Source organism: Lepidochelys kempii, chromosome 4, assembly GCF_965140285.1.
Source record: "Lepidochelys kempii isolate rLepKem1 chromosome 4, rLepKem1.hap1, whole genome shotgun sequence".
Classification (NCBI taxonomy): domain Eukaryota; kingdom Metazoa; phylum Chordata; order Testudines; family Cheloniidae; genus Lepidochelys; species Lepidochelys kempii.
The window spans coordinates 113218010-113236122 of NC_136383.1; the positions used below are offsets into that span (position 1 = coordinate 113218010).

The 18113-nt window shown below is 43.1% G+C and overlaps 1 protein-coding gene across 6 annotated transcripts in view; it reads left to right on the forward strand.

The window, feature by feature from the left end:
• Positions 1-6245: 6245 nt before the first annotated feature.
• Positions 6246-18113, forward strand: part of BOD1L1 (biorientation of chromosomes in cell division 1 like 1) — a 56835-nt gene continuing 44967 nt past the window's right edge. For all 6 annotated transcript variants that reach the window (XR_012158711.2, XR_012158713.2, XR_012158714.2 and 3 more), the window contains exons 1-8: positions 6246-6882; positions 7620-7744; positions 9305-9495; positions 10111-10725; positions 11186-11335; positions 13748-13917; positions 15275-15398; positions 15709-15853. Coding sequence is in view for 3 of the 6 variants with exons in the window: in XM_073342484.2 (XP_073198585.2) it covers positions 6682-6882; positions 7620-7744; positions 9305-9495; positions 10111-10725; positions 11186-11335; positions 13748-13917; positions 15275-15398; positions 15709-15853 (1721 nt within the window). In the remaining 3 variants the exon portion in view is untranslated. The remainder of the gene's footprint in view (positions 6883-7619; positions 7745-9304; positions 9496-10110; positions 10726-11185; positions 11336-13747; positions 13918-15274; positions 15399-15708; positions 15854-18113) is intronic.

An 18113-nucleotide genomic window follows, 5' to 3' on the forward strand; every position in this document is an offset into this window, starting at 1 on the left:
GCAAGAAAAGGAAACCACTTAACTTTCTTTTAATAAATAAGACTGTTTGTTTGAAGCATTGCTGTTTGTGTACCTATTCTTGATCGGAGGGCTGTATCTGTGCCCTTTCAAGGGTTAGCTATGCTGGGAAGTCCTCTGCAGGTCAGAGACAAATTTCCTGTCAATTCCCTTAGGGCAGGTCACTACCTTTCTCCCCATTTGGGCAGAATAAATCCTCAAATCTATTTAGAATTATAGGCAGACCAATATTGAAGTACCTTGGGCCCAAAATTTAGGGTAACATGTCCACTGAGGATAGGCCAAGAAAGAATGGGCTTAATTTGCAGCAAGGGAGAAAAGGTTAGATATTAGGAAAGACTTTCAAATCGTAACAGTAGTTGAGTTCTGGAATAGGCTTCTAAGGGAGGTTGTAGAATCACCCTCAATTAAGGTGGTTATGTTTTTGGTTTCCTCACCCCCAAGAACAGGTTGGACAAAAACCTGGCAGGGATGGTCTAGGTTTACTTTAGTCTTGTCTCAGTGCAGTGGGCTGGACTTGATGACTTTTCAGGGTTCCTCTTCCAGCCATACTTTTCTGATTCTATAAAGTTGCCAGAATATGTAGTGTATATATGCATAGCTTCTGCAGATTTTTGTTAAGAATATCAACATTCTCACTTTCAAAACATTTCTCAGCTTTGTCCACAAAGCTATCCGCTAGCAGACATGTACATGTGCTTGCATTAATAAGCCACTGCTGTCAAAGGGCTTTTCCCACCCCTCAAACACTGATTTTTCTCAGCTTATAGCTGAGAAAATCAGGAGTGACCTACTGTGACATATCATCTGGGGCACACTATAGACATAGTGAGTAGCTATGCCACCCCGCCCTCTAATGTGGGGTGCCCTTTACGCTGCTTGGCTGCTGTAGCCTCCAGTCAGGACTGTTCACAAAACAAGCACCAACATGTAAGTCCCTCTCAGCTTGGTTTGTGTGTATCTGCAGCCTACCAGTCACCCCTAGTCTCTTACCAGCCTGAATTACACTACAGGGTGACTCCAGCACACCCCCAGTTCCAGATTTCCCCCCAGAAATATATCCTTCCCTAGCCCTCTCCTGAACAATACAAGCTTAATTAAAAAATCAATTAACAAATGATTACACATCTATCTTGTTACCCGAAATGGAGCTTCCCACATACTTCATTCAAAACAAATTTATTAATAAAGTGTGCTTAATCTAACTACACAAAGAGACACTGAGTACAAGTAATGAGGCATAAAAGTCAGAAATGATTACAAGAAAAAAGTAACTTGCCTAATTTAAACTAAATTCAAAGCAGTTTTTCTCACCATATGCTCAACAGTCTTACTGGCTATACTTCTTAGGTCAGGACCTCTTCTTCTATTTAATGACTGCTTCCTTTGTTCCTTCTGGTGCCATGAATCAATGGATAGAAAGAGCAAGGAGGAGGGTGTATGCTGGGGTATCTACCCCTTCTTTTTCTAGTCCGGTCTTCCGTTGGAGAACCATTTCAAGCTGGGAGCATGGTGGCTACATGAACAGAAACTCCATGCTGTTTCTTTGCTAAGTAGATTTTTCACCCTTGTCCCCTTTCCTGCCAAAGAATAGTCACTTAGCAAGTAATTGCCTGTTGACCTTGTTTATATCAGACTGAGGTGTCAGCTTGCCCTTGGTCTCTGAGAAATTGGTTTGTCCACTTTCCAGACATGGAACATATTTTAGTAACACCACCTAATGGAATCTTATAACCTTACATACAGTTTTCAGAGTAACAGCCATGTTAGTCTGTATTCGCAAAAAGAAAAGGAGTACTTGTGGCACCTTAGAGACTAACCAATTTATTTGAGCATGAGCTTTCGTGAGCTACAGCTCACTTCATCGGATGCACACTGTGGAAACTGCAGAAGACATTATATACACAGAGACCATGAAACAATACCTCCTCCCACCCCACTCTCCTGCTGGTAATAGCTTATCTAAAGTGATCAAGTTGGGCCATTTCCAGCACAAATCCAGGTTTTCTCACCCTCCCTCCCCCCCCCCCCCCCCCCAAACTCACTCTCCTGCTGGTAATAGCCCATCCAAAGTGACCACTCTCTTACATACAGTGTTGCCGCACATTTTACCAGGACAGTAATGACCAGCACATTAGGAGTTTTGAAATGATACCTCACAAGCATACCTTGTACAAAGATTATTACAATAGTGTGAATATAGGGGTACAGTCTCACACTTCTCAAGTGGCTTGCCTACACTAAAAACATCCTATACAGCTTCAGAAATAATACAGAGCACATCTAGTAACTGCCACCATAGGCACCAACTCAGTGGGTGCTCCGGGGCTGGAGCACCAATGGGGAAAAAATGGTGGGTGCTGAGCATCCACTGGTAGGCCCCCTATCAGCGCCTCCTGCCTGCCAGCAAGCCCTGCTGATCAGCACCTTCCATGCCTTCTGCCCATCATAATCAGTTGTTTTGTAGTGTTCAGGAGGCTCTGAGGGGAAAGGGGAGGAGTGAGGACATTGTGTGCTCAGGGGAGGGGATGGAAAGAGGTGGGGCATGGGCATGGGCAGAGGCAGGGCTGGGGCAGAGCCAGGGGTCAGGCACCCCCCAGCACATTGGTAAGTCAACGCCTGTGACTGCCACACCCTATTTATGGATCTTTCTGGACCAGGTGATCAGTCCTACACTCTGCAGATGCACAGAGACACAACATCACAATGTTTTAGGCTGCAACAAAAATAATTTCAGTTTACCTATCAGACTGTCTTCACAACTTTGTGGCTATCACAATAATGGATTAATTAATATTACCATCATAATGTAAGAAAGGTGTAAACACAACAAATAGCCACTTTACTTCTGAATGAAGGCATCCACACAGGGGGTTAAGATGCTGTTGTAACCCACACACCTCCTAGGTGTGGTGTTCCCCTATATATATAAGAGAGATGGCTTTTTGCTCATGCACTAAGCTCCAGAGCTCCCAGGTTCGATCCCGCCCAACAACCACTTAACTTCACACCTTTACTGTCACACAATCTAGATCAGGGATCTCAAACTCAAATCACCATGAGGGCAATATGAGGACTAGTACATTGGCCCGAGGGCTGCATCACTGAAACCTTTTCATACAATGATACAAAAGTTTTGTCAAAAATGAAGAGTAATATAGTATGCTATTAAAAGTCAATGTATTCACTTTTTAAAAACTGTAATGCAAAGAGGGGTTTTAATAAAATATAAACACCTGCAATTATTCCTTATGTGGTCAGTAATAGTGATGATGATCTACACTAAGAGTCTATCAACATAGCTAATGGCAGGAACTTTTTGAAGTAACTATTCATACAAAATACATTGTCACTTTTAACAAACATTCTTCCCAACTACTCACAGCAAAGAATCATACATGTTGAACTTCATACCTCAGACTGCTCGTCTAATCCATGAGGCCCTGCCCTGCCCAGCCCAGTCTCTTCCCACCCCCTCCCTGCCCCTATTCCAACCCCTTCCCCAAATCCTCATCCCAGCCCCGCCTCTTCTCTGCCTCTCCCCAGAGCGCACCACATCCCTGATCCTCCCTCCTGGAAAGTCCTAAGCACAGCCAAACAGCTGTTTGGCAGCACGAAGCACTAGGAGGTAGGCAGAGGAGTGGGGACGCGGCACACTCAGGGGAGAGGGGTTGGAGGGGGGCAGAGGGTGAGGTTAGCTTGGCTGCTGGTGGAGTCGGCACCTATGGCGGGCCGCAGGAAATAACTCCATGGGCCGCATGCACCCCGCAGGCCACGTATTTGAGACCCCTGATAATCTCTCAATAAGGGAAGAGAATAGGGGGAGGATATCTTAACTCATTTAGTATAAAATGCTTTTAAATGATTTTCCATGACACCTGTACAAATGGGGGTCTGCAGATATTAAGGCTATGTCTACACTAGCACTTACTGCAGATTAATTTATGTTGCTCAGGGGTATGAGAAAGCCATCCCCCTGAGAGACACAAGTTACAACAACCTAAGTGCTGGTGTAAACAGTACTATGCTGGCGGGAGAGCTTGTCCTGCTGACATAGCTACCGCCACTCACGGGGCTGGAGTAGTTAAGCCAATGGGAGAGCTTTCTCCTGTCGGCTTAGAGCAGTTACATTACAGAGATTATAGCAGTGCAGCTGCATTGCTGCAGTTCCCCCACTGTAAACTGTCTAGCGTAACCGTAGCCTCAGACACAAATCTCTCTAAAGGCAAAGGAGCAGCGTTAGCCACACAATCAGCATCAGAGATGTCAAGCAATGAATAATAATGGTTCATTTAACATCTCAGTCATCAGTATAGTCTGTGTCCTCAGTTCTAAGAAAACGAGAGTTTTTTCCATGGGGTAACAAACATGCAGTGGCTATCCCACTGTAAAAACATGGTAGAGACAAGACACTTTAGTTTCACCAAAAGGCAAACTAGGTGAGGTCTGCACCAGATCTCCCGTGCCCACCCATCCAACCAACGCAAAGGAGGAACAGGATAATTCATTTTTAAAAAAAATCCTTGATTTTGGCAGCACAGCGCAATAAACTTGTCAAAATGAAGAACATCACTAAAAGATATCATATCAACATATGAAGCATACATAAAAGGCTATGAAATTAAAATACGCATACACAATTCAGTAGAAATGTTAACATTTATGTATGTAACCAATGAAGCAACAAAAGAGTGAAGTGTGCACTTCAGTGTTTACAGGATGGCAAATTACTTACAGAAATAAGGGTTTTTAATAAGTTTTATTTTACAAAAAATCACATCTTACTGGAAGTCCAACACAGCTCTGAATGTTACTGGAATGTACAACTGTTTTAGGTATATGGATTCTTTGGGAGAGGTAACAGAAAAAGTACGAAGCTAGTGCGCCCTAAAGGCTCAGAAACAAAAAGGCAAAATAAAGAACCTAAAATGTATTTATTTATTTTAATTTTGTGATTTTTGGGTGCATAACTCATGATTTTTTAATACTTGTGGTTGTATACTTATATTTAGAAAAAATTACAACAGAAATTTACATTTGAGAAGGATTTCACAGAAGATAGTATAGTGCCTTCTCGGCCAGATTTTTAAAGGTATTTAAGTGACTAGTGGGACTTCCAAAAGCATCGAGACACTTTCAACCTTTAAAAATCTGACCTGCAGAGACTGTTTGCAAATCAAATTCTACACATATGTGGTAACGTGACAAAGGAGGAGGGTGCCGGATAACAAGAGAAAATAATGGTTGACAAAAGCAATCCTGACTGGTGGATTAAAGGAAACTTAAATTTGACATCAACCCCGGAAATCAGTCAGCTTTGATGTGATATGATCCCAAAGAATAAACTGGTGTATTAAAAAAAATAAAATTAAAAACTAATGTCACGATACAAACAGGAAGTGCTACATTAGAAACACTGAGCTGTGATTGCTGAACCTACTAGCAACTATGAATATTTAAAAATGATTATTACTCCTAACATATCATCTAAACGGCACAATGACATTCATCTGCCATGAATTAATGAAGGTGAAGGATGAAGTGCTAAGAGTAATAAAAATAACATTTTAAAAAGTAAAGAATTTAACAGGGGGGAAACTTGACTTCCAGGTGATCACAAGAAAAAGGGCAGGCCAGTTCAGGGAGTGAGAACTGCAGCTCAGCCACATTTTGTGAAGTGCGATGAGGCTTTGTACAGACACAGAACCTGACAAGGGGTGCGTTTAAACACGGGCCAGTCTCGTTTTCGGAGGGAGGGTACTAGGATATGCCACTGAATCACGTCTCCCTGAGCCGCTCAGTAGAGGACCGAGAGGGCAGAGCTGCCTGGGCCAGGCATGGGGATGCGCTGTGCTTTGGAGAAGAGGGCCCTGGGGGGCGGGAGCTAAGACATAGTGTCCTGCGATGGGGGGGGGGGGGGATGAGGGGGAAGCCCCTCTGCCCCGCCTGGACCCCGTTCTCAACCCCAGCTCCGAACCCCCCCCCCCCATCCCGGATGGTGCCCCTCAGCCCTTCCCCTGCCTCCAGGGGCCTGGCCAGCCGGGGCCACCACTTCGGGTCCCGCCCCCGCCCCCAGAGACCTGCCTCTTCAGGTTCCGGCGAGCGCCAATACCCAGCTCAGGGCAGCGGCTTCAGCGGCTGTTACTGAGCATGCTCACTTCACATGCGCATGCTCAGAACCGGCCGGCCGTCCCTCCCCCCTCTCTCTCTCTCTCCGGTGCTTGCGGTCAGGAAATCTGGGCGACCCGCGTCGCGGCAGGCAGAGGCGGGGCAAGGATCGGAAGCGCCGCTCGCTCCGCCGGCTGGTCGAGGCGGCGCTGCTGGGCGCAGCAATGGGGCCGCGCCAGGGGAGGCCGGAGCCGGAGAGCTCGGCTCGGATGTTCCCGCCGTGGGAGCAGGGGCAACGGCCGCTCCTCCCCGTGGTCCCGTTAAAGGGCTGGTAGCAGCGCCCCTTTCACGGTGCGAATCAGCCCTTCCCCGCAGCCGTGGCGCCGCTCCCGCTCGCTGCGCCTCCCTGCTCGTTGTCTCTCGCTTCCTCCCTCCGTTCCCTTTCACTTCCGGGGTCAGAGTTGCCGCGGCTGCTACTCGGTAACCAGCTTTTGCCTGGAGCCCGGGCAGCGGAGCCGGCAGCCGCCCGCGCTCTCTGAAGGCCCTCCTCCCGCCATGGCCAGTAACCCGCAGCCCCAGCCCCCTCCGCCGCCGCCCCCTCCGCCGCCCCCACAGCAGCAGCCGCCGCTGCCCGGGGCCTCTGGAGGGGGCGGCGCGGTGGAGCCGGAGCTGGTGTCCGTGATCGTTAATCACCTGAAGAGCCAGGGGCTGTTCGACCAGTTCCGCCGCGACTGCCTGGCCGACGTGGACACCAAGGTAGGGGGCGGAGGACGGGCAGGTCCGAGGAGGGAGTGAGGGACACAGAGCTGCCCCGGCTCTGCGGGAACATCCCCCTCCGCTGGCTGGGCTGGTGCCGCCGCGGCTGGGGGCTGGCTCTCTCGCCGAGATGCGCAGCAGGGTCCTCCCTGGTGAGCGGCGAGGGTTGCCGGAGGCGAGGCAGGGCTGCCCAGGGCACGGCGCCGGCGGGTGCTCGCAGCGTTGCGGAGACTCCTGCCTGGCTAGAGGGTCCGGGGAATATCGCTCCCCATGGGAAGGGGGCACATCGCAGCAACACATCAGCGCTTTGTCTCTCGCACTAGACCCCTGACATCCTCGTTAGCGACAGATCCGTGGCGGTTCCTTGTTCTACCTGCCTAAGGAATGAGCTCTCCAGTGTGCTCCCCTTAAAATCAGTTGTCAGTGACTGACTTCGGCAAGATCGTGTCATTTGTTTAGAGAGGCCAGCCAGTGGTCAGTGGTTTTAGAAGAACATGCTGTTTATGTAGATTATAAACATGCCTCCAATATGGGTCATAAAACTGTTTTAGGTAAATAGGTTTTGGTAAATGGTCTTTGCCCATCAGAGGATGGCAGGCTGTGTCCTGGTATTTGTATTGACTCAGCAGTTAAGATCTAGGGTTTTTTTAAGTTTCTCAGCTCTTGTCATTAGGAAAATGAGTTTCAAGCAGCATTTTTAATATCTGATCTCACTTTTTTTTTTTTTGCCCTTTTAGCCTGCCTATCAAAACCTAAGACAACGTGTTGACAACTTTGTTTCCAACCACCTAGCAACTCATACCTGGAGTCCTCATCTCAACAAGAATCAGCTGAGAAATAATATTAGGCAGCAGGTTCTCAAGTAAGTCACAAGTTGAGTTAATATTCTGCTGTTTTAAAAGATATTCATCCCCTAAATGAATGGAAACCTAAATAGACAAAGAAGTTCCAAAACTTCTATGAAGAGAGAATATGTGAAAAACTTTTTCACTAGGACGGTGGTGAAACACTGGAATGCGTTACTTAGTGAGGTGGTGGAATCTCCTTCCTTAGAAGTTTTTAAGGTCAGGCTTGACAAAGCCCTGGCTGGGATGATTTAATTGGGGATTGGTCCTGCTTTGAGCAGGGGGTTGGACTAGATGACCTCCTGAGGTCCCTTCCAACCCTGATATTCTATGATTCTATGTGATATGTTGTAATATCCTCAAATGTAGGGATTCTAGCACTACTGCTACCTCATAAGTGGGTGATTCAGCAAATTACTAGTTGTCATTAGGTTTTGTGGGTTAAATCCTGGATTATTAATAGGATTGTGAATATGATAATCCACGTATGTTAAAGCACAAGTAAGTTACTCAAAGTCGTGTTCACAAAACAAGAATCCTTGAACAGCCATGATTTTTGTAGACAGCTAAAAAGTTTTGTAAGACTGCTGGTAAACGATCATATCAAAATAACTTAGAATAAGCATTTACAGTGCCACAATTTGTGTCATAAACGCATTTACCTCATTGTCCTTGGCCTGGTGTTGCCAGATACACTAATATGAGAAGCAGCCTAATGTTGCTCCAAATTAACATGTGTAGATTAGGGATGTCTTCCTGTCAACTTTAGTGACAGATGAGAAACTTGAGAACAAAAGTACTGGCTGTGTGAATAGTGAGCCTTTGCCACCTGTTGCACAAGTTAGTTGTAGGAATCAGCACTTGAGGATAGGGCAAAGACAAGTGTTTTGTAGTTAAGACTTGATAACACCGTAAATGGAAACAGGGTCTCAAGTCAAGTGTAGCCATAAACAACCTATGCAGTTTCTAGAGTATGATGAACAAAAGGTAGGCCATTAGGAAGCTAACTGGTTCAACACTTAACCTTTCCATTATATACAGGTAAGTTAATTATCTGAACTCCACTGTTTAGTAGCTGTCACCCAATGCCATACTGAGAAATCCTGGCATTGGAATTATAAAGACAATTGATATAATGCTGCCGACACATTCCAGGCTGCCCCTTCTGCATGGAATACCCTCCTCAGACTGATTCATAAAGATAAATACCCTCTTATCTAAGTCCCTCCCCAAAACCCACTATTACTGCAGTGCTTACAAGAAGTTAGCTAGTAATGGCATGGTAAAAGGGCTGCTGGTATAGGTTTTATTACTATCTTTCATATGCTGCAAAATTTTTTTTGGATAGGAACGGTTTATTCCTATGTGTGTTGATAGAACGTTTTGAGTACTACCTAGACACAAGTCCGCTATGGGTATTCCTGAAGCAAGTGAAAACAATTACTTTCTGAGAACTTAGTGCTTTATTGGAAGTTGTGTATGTGGAAGGAACACCCTTTAGATAAACCAGATCTGTTTAAGGTAGCTTGTGGAAATAAATTTCCATATATTTAAGTATTACAATTATTTTGTTTCAGGTCTGGAATGTTGGAGTCTGGAATTGACAGAATTATTTCTCAGGTTGTGGATCCAAAGATCAACCACACATTCAGACCTCAGGTGGAAAAAGCTGTTCATGAGTTTTTAGCCACATTAAATCACAAAGAGGAAGCAAGCCCCAGTACAGCCCCTAGTGAGGAAAAAGCAGATGCTTCCATCACACTACAAGGTATTTTGCCGTTACTCTATGTTGTCTGTTTTCTACCTGGTTTTCGCGTCTTGGCAAGTGGTATTATTGATCATCCCTAGTTCTGCTGTTAATACTAAATATTTGAAGTGTCAGCAAGATGAGCTCTGTGAGAGACAACAGCCCAGGATAATGATTTGTTGCTGCTGTGAGGGGTGGGAAGGAGAGACGAACACTTATCACAATTTCGCCTCTACTTGAAGTTACCAGGAAATCAGTCTGTCCTAGAAGTTACAGTCTCAAAGTTAAATACTGACTTTCACACCAGGATCAAATAGGATCTAGGCTATAAAAGATGAGTAGCCAATTATGTACAAGAGATGTAACTGTCTTAATGCAGTTCTTTTGTTTGGAAAGATTTTGGGCATTTAGGCTGTCCTTAAGATACATATGCAGAAGGGACAGAATTAAGGTATTGTAATAGTCTAATTATTCAGTTTTTCCCGTAACAGATTTCTGAGATTCAAGTTTCATTTGAAAAGTCCTTCCCCTTCAAAAATAATAACCAGTCAATGTGGAAATACATATTTCCTTTTAACAAATGTTATAGAAATCTTGGTTAGCTAAAATGTTTTCTTTCTTTTCTCATTCTTTAAGGTGTTTCTACTACTGCTCCTAGTGCTAATGTAGCTAGTGATGCCATGTCCATTTTGGAAACAATAACTTCTCTTAACCAGGAAGCAAGTGCTGCCAGGGCTTCAACAGAAAATACAAATTCCAAGAACAGTGACAGAACTTCAAAAAGACTCTCATCTCAACAGAGTGTTGATGGTAGCACAGAGAGAGAGCGAAACTCAGAAGACTTCCCAGACCAAGAGAAACCCATTTGTGATCCTTCAGAAGGGAGTGAAGCAGTTGCAAAGTGTGAAGATTTAAGTGAACTCCCCTGTCCAAGTGAAGAAATCAAAAATTCAACAAAAGATGTTAACAATTTAATTCATCCAAGCAAAGAAATTCTACAGGAAAGTGATGACCAGAAAAGTAAATTGACAGATAAAGGTGACAGGAAACCAGAGAGCACTGAGAAAGGGGAAAGAAAAAAAGAGAAAAAAGAAAAGAATGACAAGAAGTTTGACCATTCAAAGAAGAATGATGATGCCCTAAAACCAAAAGAAGAGAAGCAAGTGAAAGAGAGAGAGTCAGAATCAGTAAAACAGTTGGCTACTGAAAAAAGCAGCAGTAAACACAAGATAACAGAAGGTGTAAAAGAAGGTATAGAAAAGGCAACTTAAAAAGTATTGTGGGATGGAGGGACATTTTGGGTTTTTGTGGAGGTTTTCAAAAGTGGATTTAGAAAGTGAAAAGATGTTGGGCCAACAATATTGGTAACTGTAGTCCTGTTTAACGAGCCATGTAACAGTATAAAGTCAACAGTAATGCTAGCATTCCCCCTCAAAGGCCAGAACCCTCCTCTGAAAAGGTGGACTTGTAACAGAAGCCTAAATCTTGCTTGCCGTATGCACACAACGTGAATAGCTCCATTGTTGTCAGTGGGGTTATACTTGTGGTTAAAGAAAACTTTTGTCTATAATTCAGACTGTGTTCAGAGATCATGTATCGCCTCTGTGTATCAGAGTTTTTAAAATAACAATAGACTTTTCTTAGGAAATGAGCTAAACACATTGGTTTGATAAGTTGCATGATATAACTTTTTTGTTTCTTTTTTTTAAAGAACTTATTTTGGAGGATTCAGACGTGGATGTACTCAGTGATATTACTGTTAGCTCTGTCCATACTAGTGACCTCTCTTCCTTTGAAGAAGAAAGTGAAGAGGAAGCTGTGGTTTCCGATAGCACTGAAGAAGGAGAGATCACATCAGATGGTAAAAATAATATAAAAAGAATACATTTGTTAGTAATATCCTGGCTGGTGTATTTCCTGCCATTTGAATACATAGTACCTTACAAAGTGATTATTTTGAAGTATATTTTATCATATATGTGTAATTTGATAATAGAGAGAATATTTCTTTTGGGGGTGGAATTCATAGCATTTCTGCTGTTAGTAAATAATAATAAAAATAGATAATTTGGCATTTTAAAATAAAAAGTATTTATGTAGTCCAGTACTTTAAAATTATTTTATTTGTGTGTATTATTTCAGGATGTAGTGGTGACACTTCATAAAAATGCCTTCTGCTTTTTGTGCTGTTTTTAATTTTTTTTCTTTTATGTGAAGTTAATGTAAATGTACATCTGCACTGCATTCTTTTTTCAGCAGCATGGGGAGTGCATATATGGGTTGCTCCCCTTAGTATGGATGTAAATAGCAGTGTAGATGGTGAGGCATAGCTTAGGCTAATTGAGTAGAGCAGTGGTTCCCAAACTTGTTCCACCGCTTGTGCGGGAAAAGCCCCTGGCAGGCCAGGCCAGTTTGTTTACCTGCCGCGTCCGAAGGTTCGGCCAATCGCAGCTCCCAGTGGCCGCGGTTCGCTGCTCCAGGCCAATGGGAGCAGCTGGAAGCGGCGCGGGCCAAGCAGCAGCCAGTACGTCTCTCGGCCCACGCCGCTTCCAGCGGTTCCCATTGGCCTGGAGCAGCGAACCGCGGCCACTGGGAGCTCCGATTGGCCGAACCTGCAGACGCGGCAGGTAGACAAACCGGCCTGGCCTGCCAGGGGCTTTTCCCGCACAAGCAGTGGAACAAGTTTGGGAACCTCTGGAGTAGAGACATGCCTGAAGGGTGTGGTATGTACCCGAGTACATATCTTGGAAGACTGTCTAAGTGCTCAAGTCCGGGTCTCCCTTATCTACACTGTTTGTTGTTTTTAGCAGTGTAGTGTCCTGCTATCTCCCTGCTGCCAGAGCCTTTCCCTGCTTTAGGAAAAGATTTTGGCAGGGGAAGGCAGCAAGGAATGACTCTGCCAGAACCCCACTGCTGGAGCTTTTCCTTGCTTCAGTGAAAGGCTCTCAGAGCTGTTGAAGCCTTTCCCTGATGCCTCCCCCCTGGTAGAGCCTTTCACTGGCATGTAACTACACACCACTGTGTGGACTCAGCCTGCTTTTCACTGCAGCGTGTAGCTGCACATACATTATGTGGCGCTGCCAGTGCTGTGTATTGTAGACTTAGCCTTAGACTGATATTCTGACTTGAACCCAGGTGTAGTGTAAGTGGAGCATTTGGGGATCAGGGAGTTGTTACAGCCCTAGGATTGCAGGAATTCCCAAAGGCTATATGATTTTGGTGGAAAAGATAGTGGTAGGTCCAGATTTAGGATTAGTGGATGTGGGGGGGTCCTCATTTGTTGTCTTTTTCCTTTCTGTCCTCTCCTAGTCCTGGGCATCTCTCAAATTCTTTGATACATTGAGGCTTTAGGGAATATGGAGGCTTCTGTAGTCAACAGAATTTTCTCCTGGGTAGGATTGACTGCTTTGGAACCAGGAACCATTTCAGTAGTCTTCTGTAAGCCTGTCATCACTGTAAAATTTCACTGTGCCCAGAAATGAGTGGGAAGAATTGAGTTAACTAACATGACGTTGACTGCACAGTTACTGACAATGTAAACAATGACAAATTGTGTTTGGTATTGACAGTTATGGCTACATTTTGTAATGTATTTCAGGGATGCAGCTCTGTTGCATTGATAAAGCCCAAACATACTGTATGTATGGTTACTGAATAAACCTGACAAAACAAAATGATAGATTTGCTTGTGTTATTTCAACCAGAATAATACCTCAGCATTTACTGATCCATAGATGAATTTAGGTCGCTTGTATAGTTCCTATACAGAAAAAATCTGTGATTTCTAAGTCCGCAAATATTGTGCTGATTTTTTGGTATGTGAACAATGTTTGATTTTTACAGACGAGGCTTTACCAATGCAGTGTATCTGCATCCCAAAAATACACGTGGGGATTGTCTTCGTTACAAAATTTAGCCATAGCTGATGTAATGCTGTACACAATTTGTCATGGCTAAAATGATATATAAAATGTCTTTAACTATGTTAAATGACTCCTTTGTAGTATCACAATGGAATGAATTTTTAAATCTAATTTCTTCTCGCAGTTTGTTTATATTTTGCGTTTTCATCTGGACAATGAGAATGGATTGATCACTTCTCATACTTTAGTAACATTTGGCTGTAAACATTGAATTGGAATCTCTTTGAAACCATTTTTTTTAACAGAAACATTTCTGTTGGTCTTAGATTTTATGGAAGTTCGTTTTTACAACACTTAAATTTTACCATAACAATGTCACTTTAATTTATGTCCACTTTTTTACTGATTAGATGAAGAAGAGAAGAACAATCAGAGTAAAACAAAGCCTCAGACTAATGAGATTTGTGATGGAAAAGCCAAACCTGTGCGTCACGCATACGTTCACAAGCCTTTTCTGTACTCCAAGTACTACAGTGATTCCGATGATGAACGGACTGTAGAGCAACACCGTCAGTCTATTGTAAGTTTTAATACATTCACTATTAACATTCTAACTCCATCTGATTGTTTTCTCAATACAAAAATTATTCCCTTTATTTAGTTGTTTTTTCCTGGAAGCCACTGATACTTCTATAGACTGTCTCCAGCACCATGTGATCTGTCAACATTTCATGGCAGTGATCCATTGACAGTCATTTGAGAACTACTGGCTTACCGAACTATCCAGGTCCTACTGTTTTACAACCATCTCTGGCTGATAATGTCAGATGAAGCACTGAGTGTGGGTGGTGTCTTCCCAACATCTCAGCAAAGGATGGGTTCTTTCTTGGTTAACAGTAATTTGGAGAAGAATGAAGTGAAAGAGACTGCACAGATGTGGGAGTCTGGGGCTAGCAAGCTGAGTGTACTCTGCCAGTTGAGGGAAGGGGAAAGAGAAGAAATCCCATATCTAGCTACCACCACCTATCAAGGTGGATTGCACATTTCTTTAATATAACAAGAACTGGTACCTGTTTGGCCCCAACCATCTTCCTCGCTCCTCTTCCATGTAATGCGGTTAGTACAGCCATTCAGCTGCAGTAATTCCTGCTGTCTCTGACTAGCATGAGGGGGAAGAGATGTTCAGGTGTACATGTTGGCCTGGTTGGAGGGCTGGGATCTTCTTTTTATGTTTTGGACATATACTTGAAGCAAGTCTCATAGTCTTTGTGCCTGTTTCTTCACCTGTAGAATGGGGTAACACCTTTCCATCTCAACCAGCAAATCTACTGAGTTTCTCATCCACTCCCATCCCCTAACCTTTCCAGGATAGATTGGCTTGCTGGAGTTTCATTTTATGCAGCTTGCCTGGATTTGTGCACCACAATACCGCTGGGTTAAACTGGGCTCTAGGTGTGGCCATGTAATTCTTATGTACAACAGAGTTGAGGGACGAAAGAAAACAAGTGTAAAGCTCTTTGAAAGTGGAGGTAGCCTTGTCTTGTGGACTGAAATTGGGGTTGGGAACCAGGAACATCCTAATTCTAATGCTGGCTCTGACATGGGCTCATAACATCCGTGCCTGCCCATTCTCCATCTGTAGAATGGGGATAAAACCTTATAGGCTCGGGAAGGGGTTAATATAATCTCATAGAAGGATATTATGAGGTTTACTTTTAATTAAAGTTTGTACAGCGCTTTGTAAACTATAAACAGCCTATTTGAGTACTTATTGATTGATTATTTTTGCTCTTATACTGAAACGCTGAATTCTGCAGAAGTGTAGAAATTTACTGGTATAACAGTTTTTGATTTTTTTTTTAACATAACTTTCATCATTCTTCATTTGATTTAAAGATACAAATAAATCACCTTTTTCATTGTTTTTCTGTCTTCAGGCCAGAGAAAAAGAAGAGAGACTCTTAAGGAGGCAGATTAATAGAGAGAGACTTGAAGAGAAGCGTAAACAGAAAGCTGCAGAGAAAACAAAGTCTCTGAAAAGTGGGAGTCAGGGTGCTGAAGGTGATGTTAAAATTACAAGTTAGACTTGGGTGTTTTAACCAAATAAGGTGAAATTCTAGTTCCATTGAAGTCACTGGGAGTTTTGCAGTTGACTTCAATATGGCCAGAATTTCACTCATTATAACTAAATACTGTAGTAACTAAAATATTGTGAAAAATTCCATTTGTAACTTTTTCATGTCCACAGTGACGTTCCTGAAATCTAACAAAAAACAGGATTAGTAATTCCCAAACTGTTTACAGTGTCCCTTACAAAAATAATAAAAAGACATGCTTCTCAAACACTGTAACTGTTTGTTGTATATTTTAGGTAAAAGTGGCCTGAACTTGGAAGAGTCTTCGACAAAAGATTTTGAACTGAAAGTTACCGGTACCAGCATTAAGGATGTTCTTAAAGAACAAAAGTTTTTAGAAAAAAAGGTAGCCCTGAGCAGGAAAAGAAAAAGAAATTCCAGGTATTCCTTATATTTGTTTTTAAAGAAATTTGATTAATACGTACTCACTTTTGCTTATAAAAAAACTTCTCTTCACTTTTGCAGTCACCACATACTCGTTGTTATAACAATTTCCCCTTAAAGCATGCAAAAATATTTGTGGGAAGCAAGCTTTATTTGAGAAAATAATGATTGATATTGATTTTTTTTTTTAAATCTTTATTTTAATTTAACATGGGTTTTCCCATTTATCTACTATACTCCAAGTTTACTGTATTGATAACACCCTGGCAGCCAGCTCCTGCTATGTTACAATATAATTAAAGTGTGTATTCTGAATGCGTCTGATCACCTTTCTCTTATGTGCACTTAAGTGTGCATTTTTGTGATCCTCCTAATGTCAGACTTCCAGTCCCCAGCTCACCACCTCTCTCTCTTGGTTTCTCTCTCCAGTCCTAGGTGCCTCTGAGCACCGTGGGTGTGGGTAGAGTGAAGTATGCTGAAGTGAATTAATGGCCTTCCGCTGTCAATTCAATTGATAATGCAACCAAACTAATTCATTGCCTGATTGTGAAAGGTTAAAGAAATATACATAAACTTTCAATTTAAAACTTTCAATGAAAATAAAAGTGTGGGTGTAATTGAGGTTGAGAGATTCACCACTTGATAATCATGAAGTGGAGATTGAAGCCTGAGATTTGTACTTTAATTCTTTCCCCTTGGTCTTTTGCCTTACTAATTGTTTTAATATAACTTATTTGTCTATTAATATAGTCATAGAACTATAGAAATGTAGGACTGGAAGAGACCTTAAGAGGTCATCTAGTCCAGTGGTTCTCAACCAGGAGGGGCACGAGCAGGTTTCAGGGGAGCCACCAAGCAGGGCCAGTATTCAATTTTCTGGGGCCCAGGGCAGAAAGCTGAAGCCCAATCCCATGGGGCTGCAACCTGGGGCCCTGAGCCCCACCACTCAGGGCTGAAGCCTGAGCAACTTAGTTTCGTGGGTACCGGGAAGTTGCCTTGATTGCTACCCTCTAATGCTGGCCCTGGCTTTTATATGCCGAAAAACAATGGCAGAGGTGGGCCATGGAGTTTTTATGGTATGTTGGAGGGGGCCTCAGAGAGAAAAAGGTTGATCTAGTTTAGCCCCCTGTGCCAAGACAGGACCAAGGATTCTTAGACCATCCCTTATGAGTGTTTGTCTAAAACCTCCAATGATGAGGATTCCACAACCTCTCATAGAAGCCCGTTCTAAAGCATAACTACCCTTATAGTTATAAAGTTTTTCCTGATATCTAACCTAAATCTCCCTTGCTGCAGATTAAGCCCACTACTTCTTGTCCTATTTTCAGTGGATGTGAAGACCAGTTGATCACAGTTCTCTTTATAACAGCTCTTAACACATTTGAAGACTATTAGCAGTTCCCTCCTCAGCTGTCTTTTCTCAAGCCTAAACATGCCCAGTTATTTTAACTCTTCCTCATGGGTAAAGTTTTCTAAATCTTTTATTGTTTTTGTTGCTCTCCTATGAACTCTCTAATCTGTCCACATCTTTCTTTAAGTTTAGCACCCAGAACTGAACACAGTATTCCAGCTGAGGCCTCACCAGTACCAAGCAGAGTGGGACAACTACCTCCTGTGTCTTACATATAACCCTCCTGTTTTAATACACCCCAGAATTATATTAGCCCTTTTCGCAACTGCATTGCATTGTTGGTTTATATTCAATTTGTGCTCCACTATAACCCCCAGATCCTTTGCAACAAAACCACACCTAGCAAGTTTATTCCCCATTTTGTAGTTGTGCATTGGAATTCTTTCCTTCTTAAGTGTCTTTATTGAATTTCACCTTGTTGGTTTCAGACTAATTCTCCAACTTGTCAGGGTTGTTGTGAATTCTAATCCTGTCCTGTAAAGTGCTAGCAATCCCTTTCAGCTTGATTTCATCCACAGATTTTATAAGATTCCCTCCGGTCCACTATCCAGATAATTAAAATTTTAATAGTACTAAATCCAAGACAGACCCTTTTGGGATCCCACTAGATGTGTCCTCCCAGTTTGACAGAAAACCACTGAAAATACTCTTGAGTACACTTGAGTCTTTCAACCAGTTGTGCACCTGCAGTACGCTAATTTCATCTAGACCACATTTTCCTAGTTTGCTTATGAAAATGCGACTGTGTCAGAAGCCTTGCTAAAACCAAGATATATCATGTCCACAGCTCCCCCCTAGCTCTCCCCCATCCACTAGGCCAGTAACCCTGTCACAGAACAAATTAGG